At 60.7% G+C, this 21,176-nt stretch overlaps 2 protein-coding genes across 3 annotated transcripts; one reads left to right on the forward strand and one right to left on the reverse strand.

The window, feature by feature from the left end:
- Positions 1-388: 388 nt before the first annotated feature.
- Positions 389-14,895, reverse strand: Cope (COPI coat complex subunit epsilon). Its single transcript, XM_020161533.2, has 10 exons — positions 14,720-14,895; positions 7,665-7,727; positions 6,445-6,545; positions 5,540-5,692; positions 4,283-4,336; positions 3,801-3,882; positions 2,642-2,797; positions 1,175-1,243; positions 643-717; positions 389-548 (listed from the first exon to the last, which is right to left on the reverse strand). The coding sequence occupies exons 1-10, from the start codon at positions 14,843-14,845 to the stop codon at positions 501-503; spliced, it is 927 nt and encodes a 308-aa protein (XP_020017122.2). The 5' UTR covers positions 14,846-14,895; the 3' UTR covers positions 389-500.
- A 297-nt stretch (positions 14,896-15,192) lies between these two features.
- Ddx49 (DEAD-box helicase 49) lies at positions 15,193-21,095 on the forward strand. Of its 2 annotated transcripts, none has more exons than XM_074053616.1 (13): positions 15,193-15,345; positions 16,188-16,311; positions 16,899-16,984; positions 17,076-17,197; positions 17,543-17,730; positions 17,818-17,958; positions 18,502-18,577; positions 18,684-18,760; positions 18,901-18,998; positions 19,564-19,638; positions 20,286-20,374; positions 20,489-20,560; positions 20,643-21,095. In XM_074053616.1, the coding sequence occupies exons 1-13, from the start codon at positions 15,231-15,233 to the stop codon at positions 20,817-20,819; spliced, it is 1,440 nt and encodes a 479-aa protein (XP_073909717.1). In that variant the 5' UTR covers positions 15,193-15,230; the 3' UTR covers positions 20,820-21,095. The 2 variants fall into 2 exon arrangements, with proteins under 2 accessions (XP_073909717.1, XP_073909718.1); XM_074053617.1 differs by having other exon boundaries at positions 20,286-20,344.
- The last annotated feature ends 81 nt before the right edge of the window (positions 21,096-21,176 follow it).

The following is a 21,176-nucleotide window of genomic DNA, read 5'->3' on the forward strand; positions in this document are numbered from 1 at the left end:
GCTGGTCCACCTATGGGTCCCGGGGGCAGAGAGCCTCAGTCCAGGGACTCTCAGTGTCCCCCGGGCAGCAAGGGGCAGGGGCAGGGGGAGGTTCCACTAAAGTCCTATAGAGGGGCACTTCCTCCAGACCACCAAGGGGCCCGAGTTTGAATCTTGGCACCTTTCATGATGGGTCATGGTGGACCTGCACCTCAGTTTCCCTGGATGCCAATCAAGGCTGCTCGGGGCCCTGTTGGGCACAGGCTGTGTGATGTGCAGCCCAAGAGGGCGGGGTTGGCAGCCATGTGAGCAGAGGGGGCTCCACACGGCTGCTGTTCCATCTGCAGACCCTCCCTCCAGCCTCTGTCACCGCCAAAGAGGCCGAGTGCAGCACTGGGTGGGGACACTGCAGAGTCAAGACGTTTATTGCCAGAAAAGGAGAGGAGCGAGACCCCAGCCCGGAAGACGGTGTGCGGTGCAGGCCTGGAGGCCCCGGCGCGGCGTCTGTGGGCTCTGTGGGCTCAGGCGCTGGGGGCATACTGCAGCACCAGCCGGTCAAAGTCGTTCTCCTGAAGCAGGAAGGGGACAGTGACAGGGAGCTCGTGAGCCTGAGCGCAGGCTTGGCCAATGCTGGTGAGGGCCGAGCCACCTGCACACACTCACCTTGGCCTGATACTCCTTGATGAACGGGTGCGACCTGTGGCCATCCTTTAGCTGGGACAGGTAGCGGTTTGTCACCTGGCGGCAAGCGGGGGTGGGGAAGAGGTTAACCAAACTCTGGGAGCCCAGGCAGCTTGGACCTGCAGGGCAGAGGCTGACTCTGCAAGAGGCTCAGAGAGGGCACAGGGGGGCACCACCTAGTGGGTCAGGAGAGGCCCCAGCCCCGGAGCGGGGTTGGACAGAGCGGGCACTAGCCCGGCAAGGGAGGTGGGCAGGGGAGGAGAGAATATCCTGGCTGCACTTTGTATGGTGACACACCCAGGATAGGGGACTAGAAACAGGCCAGGCAGAGCCCTCCACCAGGAGACCTCAGTCCTGGGTCTTTCCCTCCGTCCTGCGCCCACCCCACCCTGAAGGGGCACGGCCCAGGCTCAGGGGCCCTCCCGCTCCCGAGTCTGCTGGGTCCTTGGAGCAGACCACCAGTGCCTGGGCGGAGAGGGGACCACACTGCTGGCGCTGTGGGGATGGGTCCTACCTCAGGGGCTTTGCCCACATGCTGTGACAGGACAATGAGGTTGATCAGTGTCTCTGGGTGGCTGCTGTCCTGGAAACACAGGCCAGGTGGGTGGCAGGGTCAGCACCCTAGGCCCAAGCCACCTGTACTTCCCACCCTACCCCCCAACCCGACTTGGGTGACCCATGCAGGTGACCCCCTAAGCCAGGCTGCAGGACACAGTCACGCCCACCACTCTGCAATGCAGTGGCCTTAGGGTGACAGTGCCCAGGGGTGTGCATCCTGCTGCCCTGCTGCAGCTGATGCTGAGCCTCAGTTTCCCTCTGTAGAGCAGCCTGCGTCCTGCCCCTTCTGAGGCGCCAGGGCTGCACTTCCGCCTGTAGCCACAGGGCCCAGGCTAGGTGGTGACCTCACTGGGCTTCAGGACATGAGGCGCACAAGCCAGGGACACTGCCTGGAGCCACTGTGCCAGCTGGGACCTGGGCTGCTGCACAGGCTGAGCACTTCAGTGGAGGTTTGAATTCCCTGTACCCGTTTTTGCCACACCCATGGGACACGAGCTGGGCTCAGACACAGCAGTGGATGGGGACGCCAGGCACAGGGGGCACCTGGGACCCTGGCACTCGGGGCCATGAGTTCCAGGCCATTCCGGGCTACATGTTAACACTGTCCCTGGGCAAGAGGAGCACGGGCACCTCCAGACAGCAGTCAGGACAGATATGGGGCATCCCAGGCATGGGGACGCAGGACAGCCACAAGTGGCATTTTGAGGATGGGAGCTGCGTAACTGGCATAGTGCAATGCCCCGTGGGGTGTCACGAAGCCCACAGAGGATGTGGCCAGACACCTGTCATTCTAGCCGTGGGGGTGGAGCGGTCACAGCCTGCCTCAGAGCCACAGTAGGCTAGGACCCCAACTGCCCGTCACAGATGCTGACAGAGGGCCTCGGCTGGGGCGCAGCTTGGTGGGCGTGCATGGTCGGCCCGCGCGAGGCCCCGGCACGACTATGTAGACATGGAGGGCCCTGCCCAGGACACAGCCCTCAGATGCCCATGCAAGGCCCTGGCCGTCCCCTCACAGCTTCAAGTGAGGCTGGCCTACTTGCCGCCAGGAAGCGCCTGCAGGCCACTGCCTCTCTTCCCTCCCCACTTTCCCCTTCTTTTCTTCCCGAGGTGCTGGGTTTTGAGGTGCCGGGCTGCAACGGGGCCTCTGCGGGCTCAGCAGGGCTCACTCCTGTCTAGCCGCACTCCAGGCCCGGGGTTCATCAGGATGAAAATGTTTCCCCACGTGGACACACGTCTGTCAGGGACACACGGCCACCCCCAGGAGAGGCCACTGCCTGCAGTCCCTCACCCCAGTCCCCACTGGCCGCGTGTGCCAGGCTCTGGTCTCCTGAGGCCCATGCTACCCAGCTCCTCCCCTCCTCCCCTCGGTGGAAGGAGCCAGAATCGGATCTCCACAGGCATTGGAACCCTCGTGACCGCCCACCTTGTCCAGGGCCTCTTGCAGGACGCCCTCGGCCGCCTCCCAGCGGCCCTGCGCCATGTGGCAGGCCGCCTGGCCATTGAGCAGCAGCATGGTGGGCGAGCACTTGTCGGCCAGCTCCTGGAAGATGTAGTAGGCATCCTGCAGCTTGTCACCACCCTGCGGGGACACCATTGCTTGTCATTGCTCCCACCCGGCCCTTGCCTGACACACTCTGTGGACACCAACCTAGGGTACTCAGCTCCCCACAGACCCCCCAACAGCCTGGTTCCTGCCCACAAGGTCCGAGGCATGTGGCCTGGGACACGCAGCCACTTCATACCTGGCTCGCCAGTGCTCAGTTCACAGACACGGGGACTGAGGCTTTCAGTGGCACATGTACTGCACAAGTGGCAGGACCAGGGCTGTGCTGACTACAGGCCACAGGGTCCATCAGAGGTAGTGTCTGCTCCATGACTAGCAGTCCTGACCTGTCCCCTTTCTGGCGACACAATGTGACACTCTCAGGGGGAGAACAACCCAGAGCTGGGTACGGAGGTGCAGGCCTGAGCTCCAGATACCAGAGCCAGGACTTTGAGGGCAGCATGGCATCAATGCCAGGCTGACCCAGACCCTGGCTTTAGGTAAGTGAATGGAGAAACCCATTCGTAAACACGTAAGTAGAGCTTTGTGAAGGCTGTCGCTTTGAGAAGGCTGGCGGGGCTGGCGGTCCCTGTGCAAGAGGCATTTGAAAAGCCAAGACAAAGCAGCTCAGGACGGGAGCCAATTCCCAGAGGCCGGAAAGGGGCGACTGTAGGGGGTGAGTGCCAGACGGGGAGGGAAAGGGGGCCGAGGACACCTTCCAGCTTTGGTGGGAACATGGACTGTCACAGTCTAGGAGCCTGGAGAGCAAAGCTGAGCCCCACAAACCCAGGGAGACAGGGAGGAGGCCGGCTGCCCAGTACACTGTGTCCCCTCCAGGCACAGCCAGGCCTGTGGTTCTGGACTCCCACCCATCTGCTCACCCAGGCTCTGCCAGGTCCCTCGGCTACGACAGGTGGCAGTGAGCCAGGAGGGACAGGTTCACAGAATACAGTCCCCAGGGCAGTGGCCATGGGCAGCCAACTCTGATTGGCCACCCACAACTCTTGCCGCCAGCCCCCTGCATGGCCCCAGGGCTCACCACAGCCAGGTTGACCCAGGCGGTGGCCAGCTGGGTGAGGGTGGCATCCTCATCCTGGTCCTGCATTCTCTTCAGCTCCTTCCTATGGGGAGAGGGAGGTGCTGAGTGGCCAGGGCCACCTGGGGCCACCCTGGGGCCTGGCTGGGCACCTCTACCAGATGGGCCAGGAGGTGGCTGCCCCAGAGGGCACCAACAGTCCAGTGCAGAGCACAGCCCAGCCCGAGAGCAGCTCTCCAGCTGTGGATGACCGCACAAGGGCAGCCCCGAGGCTGCGTTCTAACAGCAACACCCGGTAGGGGACGTGCAGGCCCTATGGGCATCGTGCATAGTTAATTGTCCAGCTGTACTGCCCTCAGGGAGTTTGGCCCAATGTCCCCTCTGTGCCATCCTCCCCTCCTCCCCAGCTCACAGGGGAAACCGAGGCACGGGCAGCAGGGAGGGTGGGCAGCTGGGCAGATGCCATGCCCTGGGGAGGGGCTCACCTGGCGAGGTCCAGGCGGTCCAGCTTCAGCAGGATTTGCACTGTCATGGCTGTGCTGCGTGCAGGATGGGCATGGTGAGCAGTGGCTGAGACCCACGGCAGGCTCCCCACCAGGGCCCACGCGTGGTCCCTCCCAAGAGGGATGCTGGTCCCTCACTCCCTGACTGAGCCTGCTCATACCCGGGGTCCCCGTGGGTCAGCAGGCTCCCAGCCCATGGCCTCCTGCTGGCCACACCTGCAAACGGGGATCGTGGGCTGGACTGGCTGCCTCTATCTTGAGGCAGGGGACTCAGGAGTGAGGTCCCTCGGGAGCTGCACCCACACCTCCTTTGGGATGGCGGGGCCAGGGCCCTAGGCCTCCTGGCATAGTGGCCTCCTCGGGCCATAAGGTACTGCTGTGCCACTTGTCCCGGAGCCCCACCTGGCAGGGCACACCCAGACTCCCCAGATCTGCACGGTTCTTGCCACTCTGCTCTTTTTCTGCAGGACTGGGGGGCGGGGGAGCAGCAGCCAGGGCCTCGTGCTCACCACTGGGCCACACTCTGGCTCTTCCCTGGTTCTAAACCACTGCGGTCCCTCTGTGGATAGGGATGGGCCAGGAAAACAGGAACCTCCAAGCCAGAAAAGGTGGGGAGGAAGGTGGCAGAGGGCCAGCTCACAGGGATGGACAGGTGAGAGCTGGAGCAGGGCTCTGAAGGGGGCTGGCCTGGGGGCCTGAGGCTGAAGACAAAGATGCTGTCTGCTGTGTGGGGGACTGGGGCTCTCAGCTCCGGGTGCCGTGTCCTTGGGGCACCAGACAGCCACGTGGATGTCCCCGGATAAGAGCGGGGACTGCAGCCCAATGGGAGGCCTGGCCTTTCTCCCAGAGCCGCCCCATTCACCATTCCCACGGCGACGGCCAGTGAGGCCCAGGCAGGCTAGACAGAGGGGCCACTCACCACTCGGCACTGCCCTGGGTGGGCTTGAATGTCCCCTTTCTAACTCATATTAAAACTAACTGCCACGACAGTCTTGAGTCGCTAAGGCCCTGCCCTTGAGGTGATGGTGCAGCCACTGTCCAGGGGGCAGCTGTGGTCACCTCCTCTGTCCTGCCCTTCCCCCATGTTGAGGACAAACCACAAAGGCCTAGCCAGGCCCGAGCCCTGCACACCTGTGCCACACCTGTGCTCTCTGCAACCTTCATGGCCTCTGGCACTCTGCTACAGCTCAGAAGATGGCCCAAGACAGTCCCCAGGGTGGGCGCAGTGGTGACACCTACCACTCCAGGCTGTCCCCCTGGTGCAGAGCACGCAGGGCAGCATCCGGGTTCTGGTCATGGAAGTAGATGGAGGCGGCCATGAGCAGGAAGGTAGTGTTGGTCACGTCCACGCTTCTGCTCATCTCCCGGTCTAGCTCAGCCACAATGGCGTCCCTGCAAGATAGGCTGCTCAGGGCCCAGCCCAGGGGCAGGAGAGGTGGCCTCGCCTTGAGGACGGGAAGGTCTCAGAGGGTGAGCCAGGCCCCCAGGGCACTTGGTGCAGGCGGCAGTGACAAGCAGCCCCAACAGGGGGTGCCGGCCCTGATGCCATGCCAACCTCGTCATCTTCCCGTAATGCACCTCTCACCCCTTACACAGATAGGGAAACTGAGGCCGGGGGAAGTGGGACCAGGTGCGCCAGGCCTCACGAGGGAAGCTGTGGTGTGGGAGGGGCACAGACAGCCTACAAGTGAGCCAACTTCCAGTTCCTGCGGTCTGAGTGCTGTGTGGCGAGCGCCATGCTGGGCTCAGGGCCTCCCAGCACCCAGGAGGCAGGGACCACCGAGAACACAGGGCCAGGGCACGTGCTGACGAGAGCACTGGAAGGTCAGGTCTTTGCAAGTGTGTGCCTTGTTCTTCCTGTGCAAGAGGAGGGGGTGCTCCTGGGACCCCATAGCACAACCCATACCTCTCCGAAGCCTGCCTGAGAAGACAGGTTGTATGACCTACACGCTACACGCCAGCGCCCCAAAGCCCTTGGAAGCAGGGCCATCACTGCCCTCACTTCAGGAGAGGGACACCGAGGCACCAGGTGGTGGGGCGGGGAGGAGGGACGCTCTGCCCTTCAGCCCCCAGGCTTAGGACCAACAGGCCTTGAGGGGATCCTGTGGCCTGGTCCACCCGCCCCAGGGCTGGGCCTCCCTCACCTGCGGGTCTCGCTGGCAAGGTACTCAGCAAATGTGCGCACGGCCTGGAGTTCGGGGGCCGCAGAGGGTCGGATCTCATCCAGGACCACGCCAAACTTCCTCTGTGACAGGGACAAACTGGATTCAGCCCTTGCTATGTCCTCTGTCTGCAGGCAGGAGGGGCCCTGCTCTGTCCTGGCCTGCCTAGGCCCTTTGACTCCGCCTGCATCATTCCCAGCACAGCACACAGTGGCACCTGTCACAGGCAGTACCTGTCAGGCCATGCTGCCCACTGCTCTAGCTGGGGGGCCCTAGCAGGTCCCTTCCCAGCTGTCCACCCCTGGTGGCAAGGGGCAGGTGGAGGTGGGCGCCCCTCCCGGGGCAGGGCAGTGTCAGCATGGAGGACAGGGACCTGGGCACAGGATTTTATGAAACAGGACGCCCCCACCCCATCCCATCTCTCTCTTGTCCAACGGGCTCTCCTCTGATGCCTGGCTGAGGCTGTAGTCACCTATGGAACTAGCAGGCCTGCCCCTCACCATATTCCATCCTGGATGGCTGACATTTCTATTGTCATTTTTTTTTTTTTTGACACAGGGTCTCCTGTAGCCGGGCCTGGCCTCTCAGCTCTCGATCCTCCTGCCTCTGTCTACTAAGTGCTGGCGTGATTGAACACGAGAACACACTCTTACTGCATTACCAGCACAGAGATGCATTTAAAAACATTAGTGAAGCCAGGCATGGTGGCACCCCCCGAAATCCCAGCACTCAGAAAGCTGAGGAAGGAGAATTGCTGGAGCCTTAGTACGTGATGGAAGCTGCAGACCGGAGTTAGCAGTGATGTGCCACTCTGGTGTGCGGGCGGAGGACACCTGCTCTCCTATGGCCGGCTACACTGCTCTGTGCACCCGAGACTGCAGTAAGGCGACACTGATGAGCTATTTAAAACCACATTTCGGGGACTGGGGTGCCACTCAGTGGTGGATCTTGGGGCGTACGTGTGAGGCCTTGGGTTCATTTCCAGCACCACAAAAAAAAAAAAAAAAAATCAAGAAACCCCAACACAGGCCTCCTGGACCGGCTGCCCAGGCCCAGGCCCTTGGTGACACTAGTGGTGGCCACTCCAAGTGCTGGTGGACCCTGCAGGTCTGGGTCCCCTGCTTTGTCCACAGTTGCTCCCTCAGCCCTGCAGCCCCGGCACGTTTCGGTCAGTACCCCGTCCTGGGGCTTGCCATGCTCACCTGTGCAAGGTATGCTCTGTACAGGAAGACATCCCTCTCCACTTCTCTCTCTGGGCTTGACAGCTGTGGGGACACAGGAGGGTCAGGACAAGCAGGGTGAAGTGCACGACAGCCACACGGGGCCACCTTGGAGACCCAGAGCTGGCAGACTCCCCAGCAGGGTACAGTCTGAGCCCCAGCTCAGACCTCAGTTGCCTGTGACCCCAGGTGGCCCAAGGGTAGCCCCAGCTGTGGGTGCCACTGTGTGGAAGGCCCTGACGTGGCCCCAGAGGCTTGATCATCACCCCAGCTGTACCAAGCTACAGAGATGGCACCTCGAGTGCTGCACTCGCGGCCGCTCACACTCCCGCCTGCTTTCCTTTCATCATGGCCTTTTCTTTGAGACGTGGTCTCACTATGCTGCCCAGGCTTGGCCTTGAACTCCAGATCCTCTTGCCTCGGTCTCCCAAGTGCTGGGATCACAGGTGAGGCCACCGCACCCATATTTCCCTCCGCTCTTTAAAAACGACACAAAGAAATGACCCAAACATAGTATGCACATATGAATAAATAAATAAGTAGAAACGACACACACTGGAGACGAAAGCCCACCTTGCTCAGCTGCTCTGCCCTGCCATGTCCCAGCGAGGGCCTTTCTGGGAGGCCCGGCTTGGTTACCCCACATCAAGGACCTCTGCCTCCCGCCCAGGCCTGGCAGCACCCTGGGGTCCGTGGGGACCCGGTCTGCAGGCCTCAGTGCAGCCACTCCGAGAGTCAGGCACCGGGAGGGAGGGGAACTCGTGCAGCACGTGCCCCGGGACTGGGAGGAAGCTGAGTCCCCATCAGGCGGGAGGCTGGCGCGCTGGCTCAGAAGAGCAGCTGGGATGGTCCCCAGAGTGCTGGCTGACATCCTGGGGAGCGAACAGTAGCACAGTACAGCTCAGTGCAGGGCTCAGGGACCATGGCCCAGGCCATCTGGGGGTGGGAGAGGAAAGTGCTTGTGGGAAGGAAACCTGCCACTTCCAGGTTGCCATACCAATGGCCTCCAAAACCACAGTGCCTGGACAGGCCTGCAGTGAGTGGCCTGTCAGCCCCCTGCGCACGGGGACAAGTTCCCAGCAACGCACAGCTGGGGGCACAATAGGACCACCCATTCCCAGCTCCCAGGCCCTGGGCCTTTTCCCTAGCGTGGGGGAGACTGTAGGCAGTGAATGTGTCCTTGTCACAGGCCAGGGGAAGCCTGGCCCCACCCAACTCAGGTGGGTGTCACCAGGAGCCCAGCAGCTTCTGTGTAGGCCTGGTGCCCGTGACTTGGAGCATGGCATCTTCTAAGCAATTGTCACTCAGGACCTGCAGAGGTGGACACCAGCAAGGACAATAGGCTGCGATCCCCACACCATCCTCACTAAAAACAAAAAAGAGCTGGGCCTGATGGCCAGTCAGCAGACAGAGGCCTCGAGTTTGAGGCCAGCCTGGGAAAACTTAGCGAGACCCTGCCTCAAAAACAAAATACAAGCTGGGCGCTGGTGACTCACACCTGTAATCCTAGCTACGCAGGACACGAGACATAAGGAGGACCGAGGTACAAATAGGCAAGACCTTATCTCAAGAAAACCCAACACAAAACAGGGCTGGCAGAACGGCTCAAGTGGTACGACGCCTGCCTAGCAAGCATGAGGCCCTGAGTTCAAACCTCAGTGCTACCACAAAGACGAAACAAAGGGCTGTGTGCAGCCCACGGGGTAGAGCAGCTCATGGAGTGGCCTGGGGTCCCACTCCAGCACCCCAAGAAAAGACAGATGCTGCTGGCTCTTGGTGTCTGGGGGCAGGACGCAGTGTAGCACTGGAAGGGTCCCAGTAGGGTCAGGGCTCAGAGTGCCAGGGCCAACTTGGCCTGGTTTGGCCCGTGTTTTTTTGTTCCTTATGAGAGAATCTTCCATCTGACAGGGGACAGAAAACCCGCTGAGGGCTGCAGTGTGGGCCCGGCCAGCTGGCCAGGGCAGGGAAGGAAGGTTTGTGGGGACAATCAAGGATATATATACCCAGATGTATGGACACAGAAAGTTTTCTGAGCCAGGATCTCGATGTGGAGCCTGGGCAGCCACTGAATTCCCAGATCAAGCGATCCTCCTACCTTGGCCTCCAGAGAAGCTGAGTCACGGGATCCCGGCCCCGCAACCCAGCTCACCGCAGTGCCTGGCCCACGGCAGGGCCCAGCGGGATGCACTAGGCCCACAACTGCTTCTAGGAACATCCAGGGTGGGGTGTGGCTCAAGTTGTGGGCCAGAACCACCTGCCTGGAAGGGACAGGAGAGCCGGGGTCGCACACAGCCCCAGCCCAGGCCTGTGGGGCTGGAATGAACATTCCAGGAGCTGGCAAGTCTGGCCAGGAGCTTGACTGGGACCTGGCCGGGAGGCCCTTGCTAAGTGCTGGGCCACCAGAGGCGGTGCATTTCCGGGCAGGTCCCTCGCTGTTCACTGGGGCAATGGACCCTGGGAAGCCAGCCTGGTGGGCACTATAGGTTCTGCCTGTCCCTGTTGCAGGAACCCAGCAACACAAGACAACAGTGCCTTGGGCTGTGTTCCTGTTGGCGGCTCAGGTCCTGTGGGTGGCCCTGGAGACCACTGTCTCATGAGCACCACGGGGGCTGAGGCATTGCGCAGGCCTCAACTCCACAGCGCAGTCCACAGAGGACAACTGCCCGGGGGGGCCCCACCTCCTGCCATCCCTTTCCTTCATGGTTCTGTGTGGCCACAGAGTCGCCCAACTACACAGTATCTGTTTTTAGCCTTGGCCCAACATCTGGGTGGTGCCTGCCACCTGGTGGACACTTGATAAGTGTTAGTGTGTGTGGCAGGGGGAATGCCACACTGGTGACAAAGCGCTGTGACCAATGAAGGATAAAGGCACCGTATGCTGTGGGAGCCACCCTGGGGGACCTGTCTGAGGTTGCCGCGGCCACAGGTGGTTTAAGCCATTAGAAGTGCGCCGTGTCAGTCCTGGAGGCCAGAAGTCCACAAAAAGAAGTGGCAGGGACAATGTCTTGGGGTAGCGGCCCTCCTGACGCCCCTGGGCCGTGGCTGCAGCCCTCCGATCACACGTCTGTCTCCAGCTGGCTCAGATCTCCCTCTGCCGCTCTTGGGAGGACAAGTGGCATTGGACTGCCGGAACTCAGGGATCCCAGATGGCCGCACCGAGAGACCCCGGTCTTCTTCCACACAGCCTCGTTCACAGGGTGCACCTGTGTACCCCGAGCCCAGTCCAGGGGACAAAAAGGGGTCAGGAGGCCTGGACCAGGTTGGAGCACATGGAATGGCTAGGCAGGGATGGCAGTGCCACACCTCTGGAACTTGGGGAAGAACATCTCCCTGTGGTGACAACACCCCTACAGAGGGCACAGATCTGGGGACTGGGGGCTCGCCACTCTGATGTCTACATCTTTACCTTTGTGGCTGTCCAGGTCACCCTGGTTCTCGTGAGCTTCGGTTTTACTGTGCAAGAAAATCAACCTTGTGTTGCCGGGGTGTAGCCGACCAGCATATTGTTGGTATAGACGAACGGCTTACAGCAGAGGGCAAAAGACAGACTGTGAGGGTAACACCGACTCTCCCACTGATCCCGTAACAGGTGTCATCATTTCCACGGGACAGAGGGGAAGCTGAGGCTCAGAGAGGCGCAGTGACCCAGCACTGAAACCTGAGCACAGTTCTGGCTGGCTCTTCCCCATGGGCAGTGCCTGGCCAGAGATGCGCACAGTCCTGGCGGCGAGGGAGAGGGAGAAAATAAGTCCCCACCCTGACATCCACACCACTGTCCCTAGAGGTGTGAAAAGGTGGTATTACGTGACAAAGAGACTTTGCAGATGTGACTAAGGTTACAGACCCTAAGAGGCCAGGCCGGACAACCCAGATGGGCTCAATCGGATCATGCAAGTCAGCCAGGCTGGGTGGCCACACCCGTGAACCCGGCCCTTGAGAGGCGGGAGGATGGAGAGTCCCTGGCCTGGCTACACAGTGAGACCTTATCTTAAAAAAAAGAAAAAAAATACATATATATACATTTTTTTTCTAAATGGCACCTGTACTGAACACGTACAGACTTCTTTTGCGTGCCCAGAATCCCTAAGTAGTGCGGGACACCTGCTAGTTACAGAGCAATGACACCATGAGGGGATTACAAAGTCATCCATGGGCCATTTCCAGTGATGGGAGGACATGCATGGGTGACACATGCACACTGATCAGACTGGGAGTTTTCAGCTGCTCCATTTCCAACCTGGGCCAGTTTGCCCCTCTCAAGGTCACCTGGTAGTCTCCTGCTCCCAAGGCCACTATATTGAGGCTGAACTTACCGTGGCCATCGGCCACCACAGCACACTGTAGCCCTGAGCTCCAGGGGCCTCCATCTCAGCCTCCTGAGGAGCTGGGACCGCAGGCACAGTGCATGTGGCTTTGTTTGAGGTTTTGTCCCCGTCACACACACGCAAGACGACAGCGCATAGAATGCTAGCTTCTCTCCCTCAGAGGTCAAGTTTCTTCCAACCCAAGCAAGCCCACCAGCATCGGGAAGGCCTGCCCCCCAGCCTGGTACACTGACAACCACCTTTGGAATACAAATCACACCTGCATGGCTGGCCAGGCCTCACCGCACCATCTTGGCCCCCCTCGCTCATGCTTGGCAAGCACTCTGTGGCTGAGCTGCCCCTCTTACATCTCAGTGTCCCCAAGCTTGGCCCGCTGCTGCACCTTCTCAGCAATCCACAGGGCCAGCTCGGGTCCCAAGGCACCGCGAGGGGCCTGGCTTGGCCTGGTCACTCCCACGGGAGGCAGGGCCCACCGTGATTTTTTGACCCAGGACGTTTTATGCCCCTCACCACACAGGGCCACCTCAAGTTCTAATTATGTATTTGCCACTCCTGTACTTGCTTACTGCTTCTGTATTCATTTTGGGGGTGCTGGGGATGGAGTCCAGGGCCTTTGCTCATACCAGGCAAAGACGTACCCCCCCTCCCAGGCTGTGACAAGGGTCAAACAAAGGCCCTGTCACAGTCACTGTACTTATGCAAGTGACAGCAGGATCCTATCCATCCTCAGAGATCTGGAAGGGACATCCCTGCTGTCCCTTCTCCACCCAGGCCTCACGCGGCCACGCTCAGAGCTGCCACTGTTACTCGGCCACTTCCCAACTTCACTTTCTGGTTCGCTGTTATCCCTGTCACTAGGCTGAAGTTCCGAGAGAGCTGAGAGTTCTAACTGGTCTCAGAGCCCAGCCTGAATACAGCGCCGGATCTGCCCAGATCGAAACTCCAAGGAGGAGTGAGTGAGCGAGTGCTATAAACGAGCAAACTGCAGGACGAAGAACCAGGCTAGTGGACAGAGCTGCTCGGGAAGGCCAATTCCCAGTCTGAGCCCCTCGTGTTCCTATCAAGTAACAATAAGTGACAGGTGGCACTCTCAGTCACAGAGCAGACGGAAGGGCAGATAAAAACTTTATATGTTGGTGGTACTGCGATTCGAACTCAGGACCTTGCACTTGCTAGGCAGGTGCTCTGCCACTTGGGCCACACCCACAGGCCTTTTTGCTTTACTTATTTTTTTGGATAGGGTCTCACATTTACACCCAGGCCAGCCTGGACAACGATCCTCCTGTTTATGCTTCCCCTGTAGCTGGGATGACAGATATGTGCCACCACACTCAGCTTTTTATTGGTTGAGATGGGGTCTCACTCTTTGCCCAGGCTGGCCTGGAACTGCAATCCTCCCAATCTCCTCCTCCTTCCCAAGTAGCTGGGATTACAGGTGTGTGCCACTGCCACGGGCACAAATAGGGATTTTTTGAGCCAGGTGTGGTACCTCACCCCTGTAATTCCAACACACCAGGGAGGTTGAGCCAGGAGGCTCACAAGTTCCAGGCCAGCGTGGGCGGAGGAGAACTAGGCAGTTAGGAGACCTGATGGCTGAGGACCGTGGCTTGGATGTTGATAAAGGATCAGATCCTAGGCTGCTGATGTTTAACAAAATGACTTGTGCCACACAGCACAGTCTTGCTGACCTGCAGCTTCTGGAGCTCACAGAAAATAACAGCCTCAGTCTGACCATCCAAGGCCAAAACTCCCCTGCCTAACACGTGGGAGGAGATGATAACATGGAGCCCAGGCCAAGAATTAATGACACGTAACCCAGTTTCCCAGGACTGACCATCCCTACCCTGCAGACCCCAAAAAAGCTTGAGGTCCTGGGACCCCAGTACAGCTCCCTCTTGATTCGGACCCCCCTCCTATTAAGGGGCACCTTTGCTTTGCACAGCTGGCTCTGGGTCCTAATAAAGTTTGCTTCTCCTGCTTGTCTGTCTTGGTAAATTCCTTTATCAACCCATAGAACCCAAAATCCACGACACCCAGTCTCAAAAACGAAAGAGAGCCCGTGCGTTATCATGAAAGTCTGTGATCTCGAGATCAAGTTCAATATGGGCAATGATATCGAGACCCCGTGTCAAAATACAAACAAAATGGGCAGGGGACAATTTGGTGGGACTCTTCAGCGAGGGTAGAGCACATGACCAAAGTACACTGCATGCATGTATGGAAACCTCGTAATGAGTGAAAGCCATTTAAAAAATTCCCAAAAGCCGGGCGTTGATGGCTCCCACCTGTAATCTCAGCTACTTAGGAGGCTAAGACCGGGAGGATCGTGGTTCCAGGCCAGCCTGGGCAAGTAGTTCCTGAGACCCGCACCCCCCTCCCCCCCACACCACCAATATTCAAAATAACCAGAGAAAATTGGGCTGGTGGGGTGGCTCAAGTGATAGAGCACCTGCTTTGCAAGTGCAAAGCCCTGAGTTCAAATTCCAGTCCCCCCCCCAAAAAAAAAAAAGTACAGTAACGCAAACACCTCCCTCCCTCCCTCCCTCGTCTTCCAATAAATAACACAAACTGCTACCAACGATTACGCTCACTACCCAGGGCAGAGGCGCGCGGGGCAGACGCGGCAAGAAGAGCAAAGGCTTTGAGAAGTGACCGGCCGCCACCTCGAAGCGTCCTCCGCCCCCAGCGTCCCCCCCCCCAGCGCCACCCCACCTTCACCCGCTGCGCCTCGTTGATGCACTGCTGGTAGCTGCCGATGTAGAAGGCGTTCTTCACGTCGAACAATTCATCCACCTCCCCAGAACCACCGGGGACCGGGCCGGGAGCTGGCGGAGCCATGTCGCGGTCTTTCTCACCCGCAACTCTTCCTGAAAGACACGTAGAACGGAAGTAGAGCCCCTGCGGCGGGGCACCATGGGAAGTGTAGTTTACCCCTTTCGAGTGGCGTTGAATGAGCCAATGGGAGGCTTTAAACGGGAGTAAAGGGGCGGGCAACGCAACCGCGTCTCGCAAGGCATTCCGGGATTTGTTGTTTTACTGGATCCGGCCGGCGCATGGGATTCGGGGAAACAAAAGGATGCGCTCGAGGCTAGGATTGGCTGAGGGAGCTGGAGAGGGTGGGCCCACATAGGAATCAGATCCAATAAACGTGGAAGGAGTGTGTGATGTCACGGCCACGCGCCGGAAGCGCTTCTCCCAGGGTTCCCCACGGTTGGTGGCGAGGATGGCCGGCTTCGCGGAGCTTGGACTGTCATCGTGGCTGGTGGAGCAATGTCGGCAGCTAGATTTGAAGCAACCCACGCCCGTGCAGCAAGGCTGCATTCCCGCCATCCTGGAGGGTGAGTGGCCCAGCGCCTTCCCTAAAAGTCATCTCTGCTTTTTCGCCTCCTTTCCCATCTCGCAGCCTGTGCCCAGGCAGATCCCACGAGGCGGGGCCGGGGCAGCTTTGGGTGTTTGGGGAACCCAAGTTCCAGAAGGATTTAGGGCAGGCGAGTGGCTCGTGTGTACACACACTACTGGTGCCATCTTTGAAACTTTGCCTCCAAGGGAAGGGTTTGATGAACAACTAATCGACAACGCTGAAAATTTGGGAGAGCCGGCACTATTTTATCTTGACAAATAGAAACCCAATTTGTCAGAATTATCGGAAAATCCAGGATTCCTTGGTCCTAGGACTGCTCTTCTGGCCCGACTCAGTTTTTGCACTTAAGAGATACCCACGGGAAACTTGGGGATGGCACACGTTGAGGGAGTCAAAATAAACCAAGGATCAACAAAGAACACTGGACACAGACAGATTCAGAGTTCCCCAAACTCAGATGCTCGGGGAATATGTCAAAATTACTAGCAACATCTCAGGCCCTTCTCATCAGCTGGTGAGCCTCCGAGACTCAGTTTCCCCCTCCGTTCAATGGAGCGAACAGCTTGTCTTGCTAGAATTTGTCCGTTGTCCGCAGCGGAAAAGGCAGAGGTCAGGACTTGGTGCACAGTGATGACTCACCACGTGCTGGCTGTTGTGGGTTTGGGGTGCAGCTCCATGGTGCACGAAGCCCTGGGTTCCGTCCCCAGCACCGCAAAACAAACAATGGTGGACGAGTAAACGTTAGCTGAGGCAAAAATCGCTCAAGAGATGAGCCATTTGCACGTGCATTCAGTGCGCGCGGTTTGTCTTTCTGCCCAGGTCGGGACTGCTTGGGCTGTGCCAAGACGGGCAGTGGCAAGACGGCGGCATTCGTGCTGCCCATCCTGCAGAAGCTGTCTGAGGATCCCTACGGCATCTTTTGCCTCGTCCTGACTCCCACCAGGTGAGCCCCGCATCAGCCCCAGGGCGGGAGTTAACCGCTGTTTCTTTCCTCAAGCGCCTATGCCTCTCTGCGCCACGTTTTTCCCACGTGTGACATGAGACGAAAGTCACCCTGCAGAATTAAATCAGATGGTGTGCGTGACAGGCCTCAGCACGGGGCTGGCTCAGGTGGCAGCTGTGAGCGGTCACAGCCCAAGACCTGCCTGCAGGTCAGAAAGGGCGCTGGGGACTGGGATTTACAGCCAGTGAGAACATGGCCTCCAGCGCCAGGCGGAGGGGAGAAATGACTCTGAGGACGGGGGCCAGGCCAAGGCCTGGAGACCGGCCAGTCTGGGAGAAGGGGATGCTGATGGCTGGGGCCCTGGCTGGGGTGGCTGACCGGGCGGGGCAGGGGACATGGGAGAAGGGACAGGTTTGGGGTGAAGGAAGAGTGGCCATTGAGCATTCTGGGCTGAGCCCATAGCAGGCTCCTGTGCTTAGCATCCGCCTCTGTGCAGAAGATACTGGGAGCTGGGAGGGAGAATGAGGCAGGAGGAGTGGGGGGCAGCGCTGAGCACCCCCAACCCCAGCGGCCCTTCCTGCCCGCAGGGAGCTGGCCTACCAGATCGCAGAGCAGTTCCGGGTGCTGGGGAAGCCGCTGGGCCTGAAGGACTGTATCATCGTAGGCGGCATGGGTACGGCTCGGGGGAGGGGGGAGCCCTGGGCATGGGAGCCCCATAGCCTCCAAGCCCCTCAGCCGTCCTCACCTCTTGCCCTTCACCCCAGACATGGTGACCCAGGCGCTAGAGCTGTCCCGGAAGCCACACGTGGTCATCGCCACGCCAGGGCGCCTGGCCGACCACCTGCGCAGTTCTAACACCTTCAGTATAAAGAAGATCCGCTTCCTGGTGAGCTGGCCTGGTGACCCTCGCCCACCTCAGGCTGGGCTCTGGTTCATGTGCTCAGGAAAAGTACGAGGAGCAGCCTGGGGGCTGAGGGCATGGCTCAGTGGCAGAGCACCTGCCTGGAAAGCACAAAGCCCTAAGTTCAAACCCCAGTAAAAGAAAAAATAGAGGCTGGAGCTAGTGAAGACGGCAGGCGCCCAGTCTGGCTGAGGAGAGGGGCCGGAGCCCACAGCCAAGCCAGTGGAAAGGGCAGAGGGGCTGGCGTGCGGCTCTCCCAGCAAGCTCAAGGCCATTGGGGAGGGTGGCCAGTGGTGGACAGTGGCCTGCTCCCTCCCGCCTGGCCTGCAGGTGATGGACGAGGCGGACCGGCTGCTGGAGCAGGGCTGCACCGACTTCACGGTGGACCTGGAGACCATCCTGGGGGCCGTGCCTGCCCGCAGGCAGACACTGCTCTTCAGCGCCACGCTGACTGACACCCTCAGGGAGCTGCAAGGCCTGGCCACCAACCAGCCCTTCTTCTGGGAGGCGCAGGCCCCGTGAGTACCCAGCCATGGGCGGGGTCAGCCCCAGACTGGGCAGGGCAGCAGAAGGGAAACTGAGGCTTGACCACCCGCTGTCCCCAGGGTGCGCACTGTGGAGCAGCTGGACCAGCGCTACGTGCTGGTGCCCGAGAAAGTCAAGGACGCCTACCTGGTGCACCTGATCCAGACCTTCCAGGATGAGCATGAGGACTGGTCCATTGTCGTCTTCACCAACACGTGCAAGTGAGTGTGGTGGCCGTCTCCCCACAGCCTGCCGGGCCTGTGCTGCCCGCCTCTGCCCAGGGCTCAAGCCGGGAACCCCTGCAGCTGCTGCTTCTGTGTTTGGCGGTTCCTGGCCTTCCCGGGCTGCAGTCCATCCGCCAGGACGTTGTGAGGATTTCCACCCGCCAGAGGGCCCGGGCCGTCCACGGGGCACGTGGCAAGCAGCTGTGCACTGTTCAGCCCTCCACGCCCAGCCTTGAGGCCAGCTCCTCCACCTACCTCACACAGGCTTTGTGTTCCTGGTGACCGTGGGTCACTGCTCTGCCTCCTGGCCCTCCAGTCCCAGCAGAAGAAGCAGGAGTCTGCCCCGTTAGGTCCAAGGCCCTGGGCTCCAGCCACAGCTCAAGGCCGATTCTCCTCAGTTCGGCCCAGGAGGGGCCCGGGAGATGGCAGAGGCAGAGGCAGGCAGGAGCCGGCACCCCCACCCTTGTCTGTCAGGTGGAGGCAGAGGCGGGCGGGGCGGGAAGGCCAGCCTCAGGACACTGACCCCTTTCCCTCCCCCAGGGCCTGCCAGGTCCTGTGTATGATGCTGCGTAAGTTCAGCTTCCCTGCCGTGGCCCTGCACTCCATGATGAAGCAGGTGTGCCCCTGCCCCACACCCCTCCCCACGCCTCCCCCCGCCCCCCACCTCACCAGCCCTCACAGCCGTCCTCCCCCACTCTCCCGTCTGTCCCCGCCCCACACAGAAAGAACGCTTCGCTGCTCTGGCCAAGTTCAAGTCCAGCATCTACCGGATCCTGATTGCCACAGACGTGGCCTCACGGTGAGTGGCCCAGGCCTGGCTCAGCCCCTGCAGGGGTGTGTGTGCCACCCCCACCCCCACACCCCCAGTCGTGGCCTCTGAGGCCAGGCAGCCAGCGCCATTGCTGAGTGGCTCTGGTGAGTCTCAGCCTCTTCTTCCAGGGGCCTGGACATCCCGACCGTGCAGGTGGTCATCAACCACAACACCCCCGGCCTGCCCAAGATTTACATCCACCGCGTGGGCCGCACGGCGCGGGCAGGTGAGCGGGCGGGAAGGCACCGCACACAGCATGCACACGCTGCCTTCCACCATCAAAGACGGGGTGGGCAGCAGCGGCTCGGGTGAGTGCTTGCCCGGCACACGCGGGGCCCTGGGTTCCAGCCCAGCACCACGGAAACTAAACAGCCGGGCGTTCCTCTTCACTGGGCAGTGTGTGGCTGTCCCCTGGGGAAAGGGTTCACACTGCCACAGCCCCGCCGCGCCCGGTGTCTCAGCCCAGCCCCTTTATCGTCAGGGCTCAGGGAAGGAAGGCAGAAGCCCCAGCAAGCCCTGCTGCTTTCAGCGTCTGTGTCAAGTTCTGCACCTCTTTCTGACCCTGGCCCAGGTGCCAGGGACACAGCCACCGTCCCCCTTCCTGCCAGGGATTCCGTGCTCCTGGAGCTCAGGGATTTGTGCTCCTGGGCAGTCCTAGCCTTCCATCCTGGCCCAGAGGCTCAGGCAGGTTCTGGCTACAGCATTGCCACGTGGCCTTGAGCCAGCCCCTCCCTCAAACATTTTGACCTGCTTTTGCCGGCCTGTGTCCTGCAGCTGCGGTGTCCCCACAGGGCGGCAGGGACAGGCTATCACGCTGGTGACACAGTACGACATACACCTGGTGCACGCCATCGAGGAGCAGATCAGTGAGTGGACAGGGTTTGGATGGGCCACACGCCTGGGGACACCACCCGCCCCCCGACCCTGTGCAGCCTGCCACCTGCACACCTGAGCAGCTTGGAGCCATGTGTCCCCACAGGGCCATCAGCCTGGCCAGAGGGACTTGGGTTTCTCAGACCCCAGTGTGTAAATGGTCCCCGAGGCCTGGACACGTGACAGCCACAGGCAGGCCCAGCCTCAGTGTTCAGAAGCCCTCTTATCGTCCAGTGGGCCCTGTGCTGCCGGCCCCCGAGTGCGGCTCCCTCCTCCTACTCAGCCTCCCAGGGAGCTGGGACCACGGGTGCCGGCTTTGGGTTTATTGATTGATTTATTGGAAACTTTGTCCCAAAACCTGAACACGGTCCTCTCGGTTTCTGTGCGGGATGGGCTGCAGGATTGTAGCATGACCACCCACGTCCCTTCTGTGATGGGCGCAGGTGGCACAGCCAGCCCTGTAGACTTAGGTCCCCATGGGGCACGGGCACTGGGCACATGGCTGTCCCGCTGTGTCTGTCGTGGAGGACACACGGGCCGGGCGCGGTGGCAGACGCAGCCTTGTGGAGCATTTCCGTGTGGTGGGTGGGACCCCAAGCCACTGACCCCTCGGAGACCTCCCAGCCCTCGGTCCCCACAGAGAAGCAGCTGGCAGAGCTGGCGGTGGAGGAGGCGCAGGTGCTGCGGATCCTCACGCAGGTCAGCGTGGTGCGGCGCGAGTGCGAGATCGTGAGTGAGGCGCCGGGCTGCCGGGGGAGGGGGGGGGGACACGGGGACGGGGCAGTGGCGTGTTCCTGCGTGGCACGTCCTGTGCGGCGCCCTAACCGCTGCCCCGTCCCCCAGAAACTGGAGGCCGCGCGCTTTGACGAGAAGAGAGAGATCAACAAACGCAAGCAGCTCGTCCTGGAGGGCAAGGTGGGTGGGGCGGGGCCCGCAGGACAGCGAGGGTGGGAGCCTCTCCACGGGTGCCCGGCTCAGCCTCCTGGTCCCCGCGCAGGACCCCGACCTGGAGGCCAGGCGCAAGGCCGAGCTGGCCAAGATGAAGCAGAGGAACCGGCGCTTCAAGGACGAGAAGCAGCGGACGCTGCAGCGGAAGAAGGCGGGCGGCGCTGGTCATGGAGGACCTCGGCCCAAGACCCACGGAGAACCCTCGCCTGCCCAGGGCCCAGCCTGAGCGCCACAGGGCCTTTGTGGTTGACCTGAGGGTGTCAGGATCCTCCCTGGGGACCTGCCCACTCCTCCAAGGAGCCCTGCTCCACAGCACTGCTGGCGCCTTCCCGGAGCCTGGTTGGACTCAAGCTGCAAGAGTGGGGGCCAGTCCTGCTGTGAGGCTGAATGCAGCTCCACGTCCATCGTCCCGGCCAGGGCCACCTTCCAGGGGTCCTGTGGTGCCCCAGAAGGACAGCATTACATGCAGGAGGTGCTCAATAAATGGTCTTTTAGCCTCTCATTCTGGCTCTGGAGAGTGCGGCAGGACAGGTGCTTGGTGACCACCAGCGTTTCTCACCTTTCCCAATGCGGCTGGCCCCAC

This window comes from Castor canadensis, chromosome 14, assembly GCF_047511655.1.
Source record: "Castor canadensis chromosome 14, mCasCan1.hap1v2, whole genome shotgun sequence".
NCBI classification, from domain to species: Eukaryota; Metazoa; Chordata; class Mammalia; order Rodentia; family Castoridae; genus Castor; species Castor canadensis.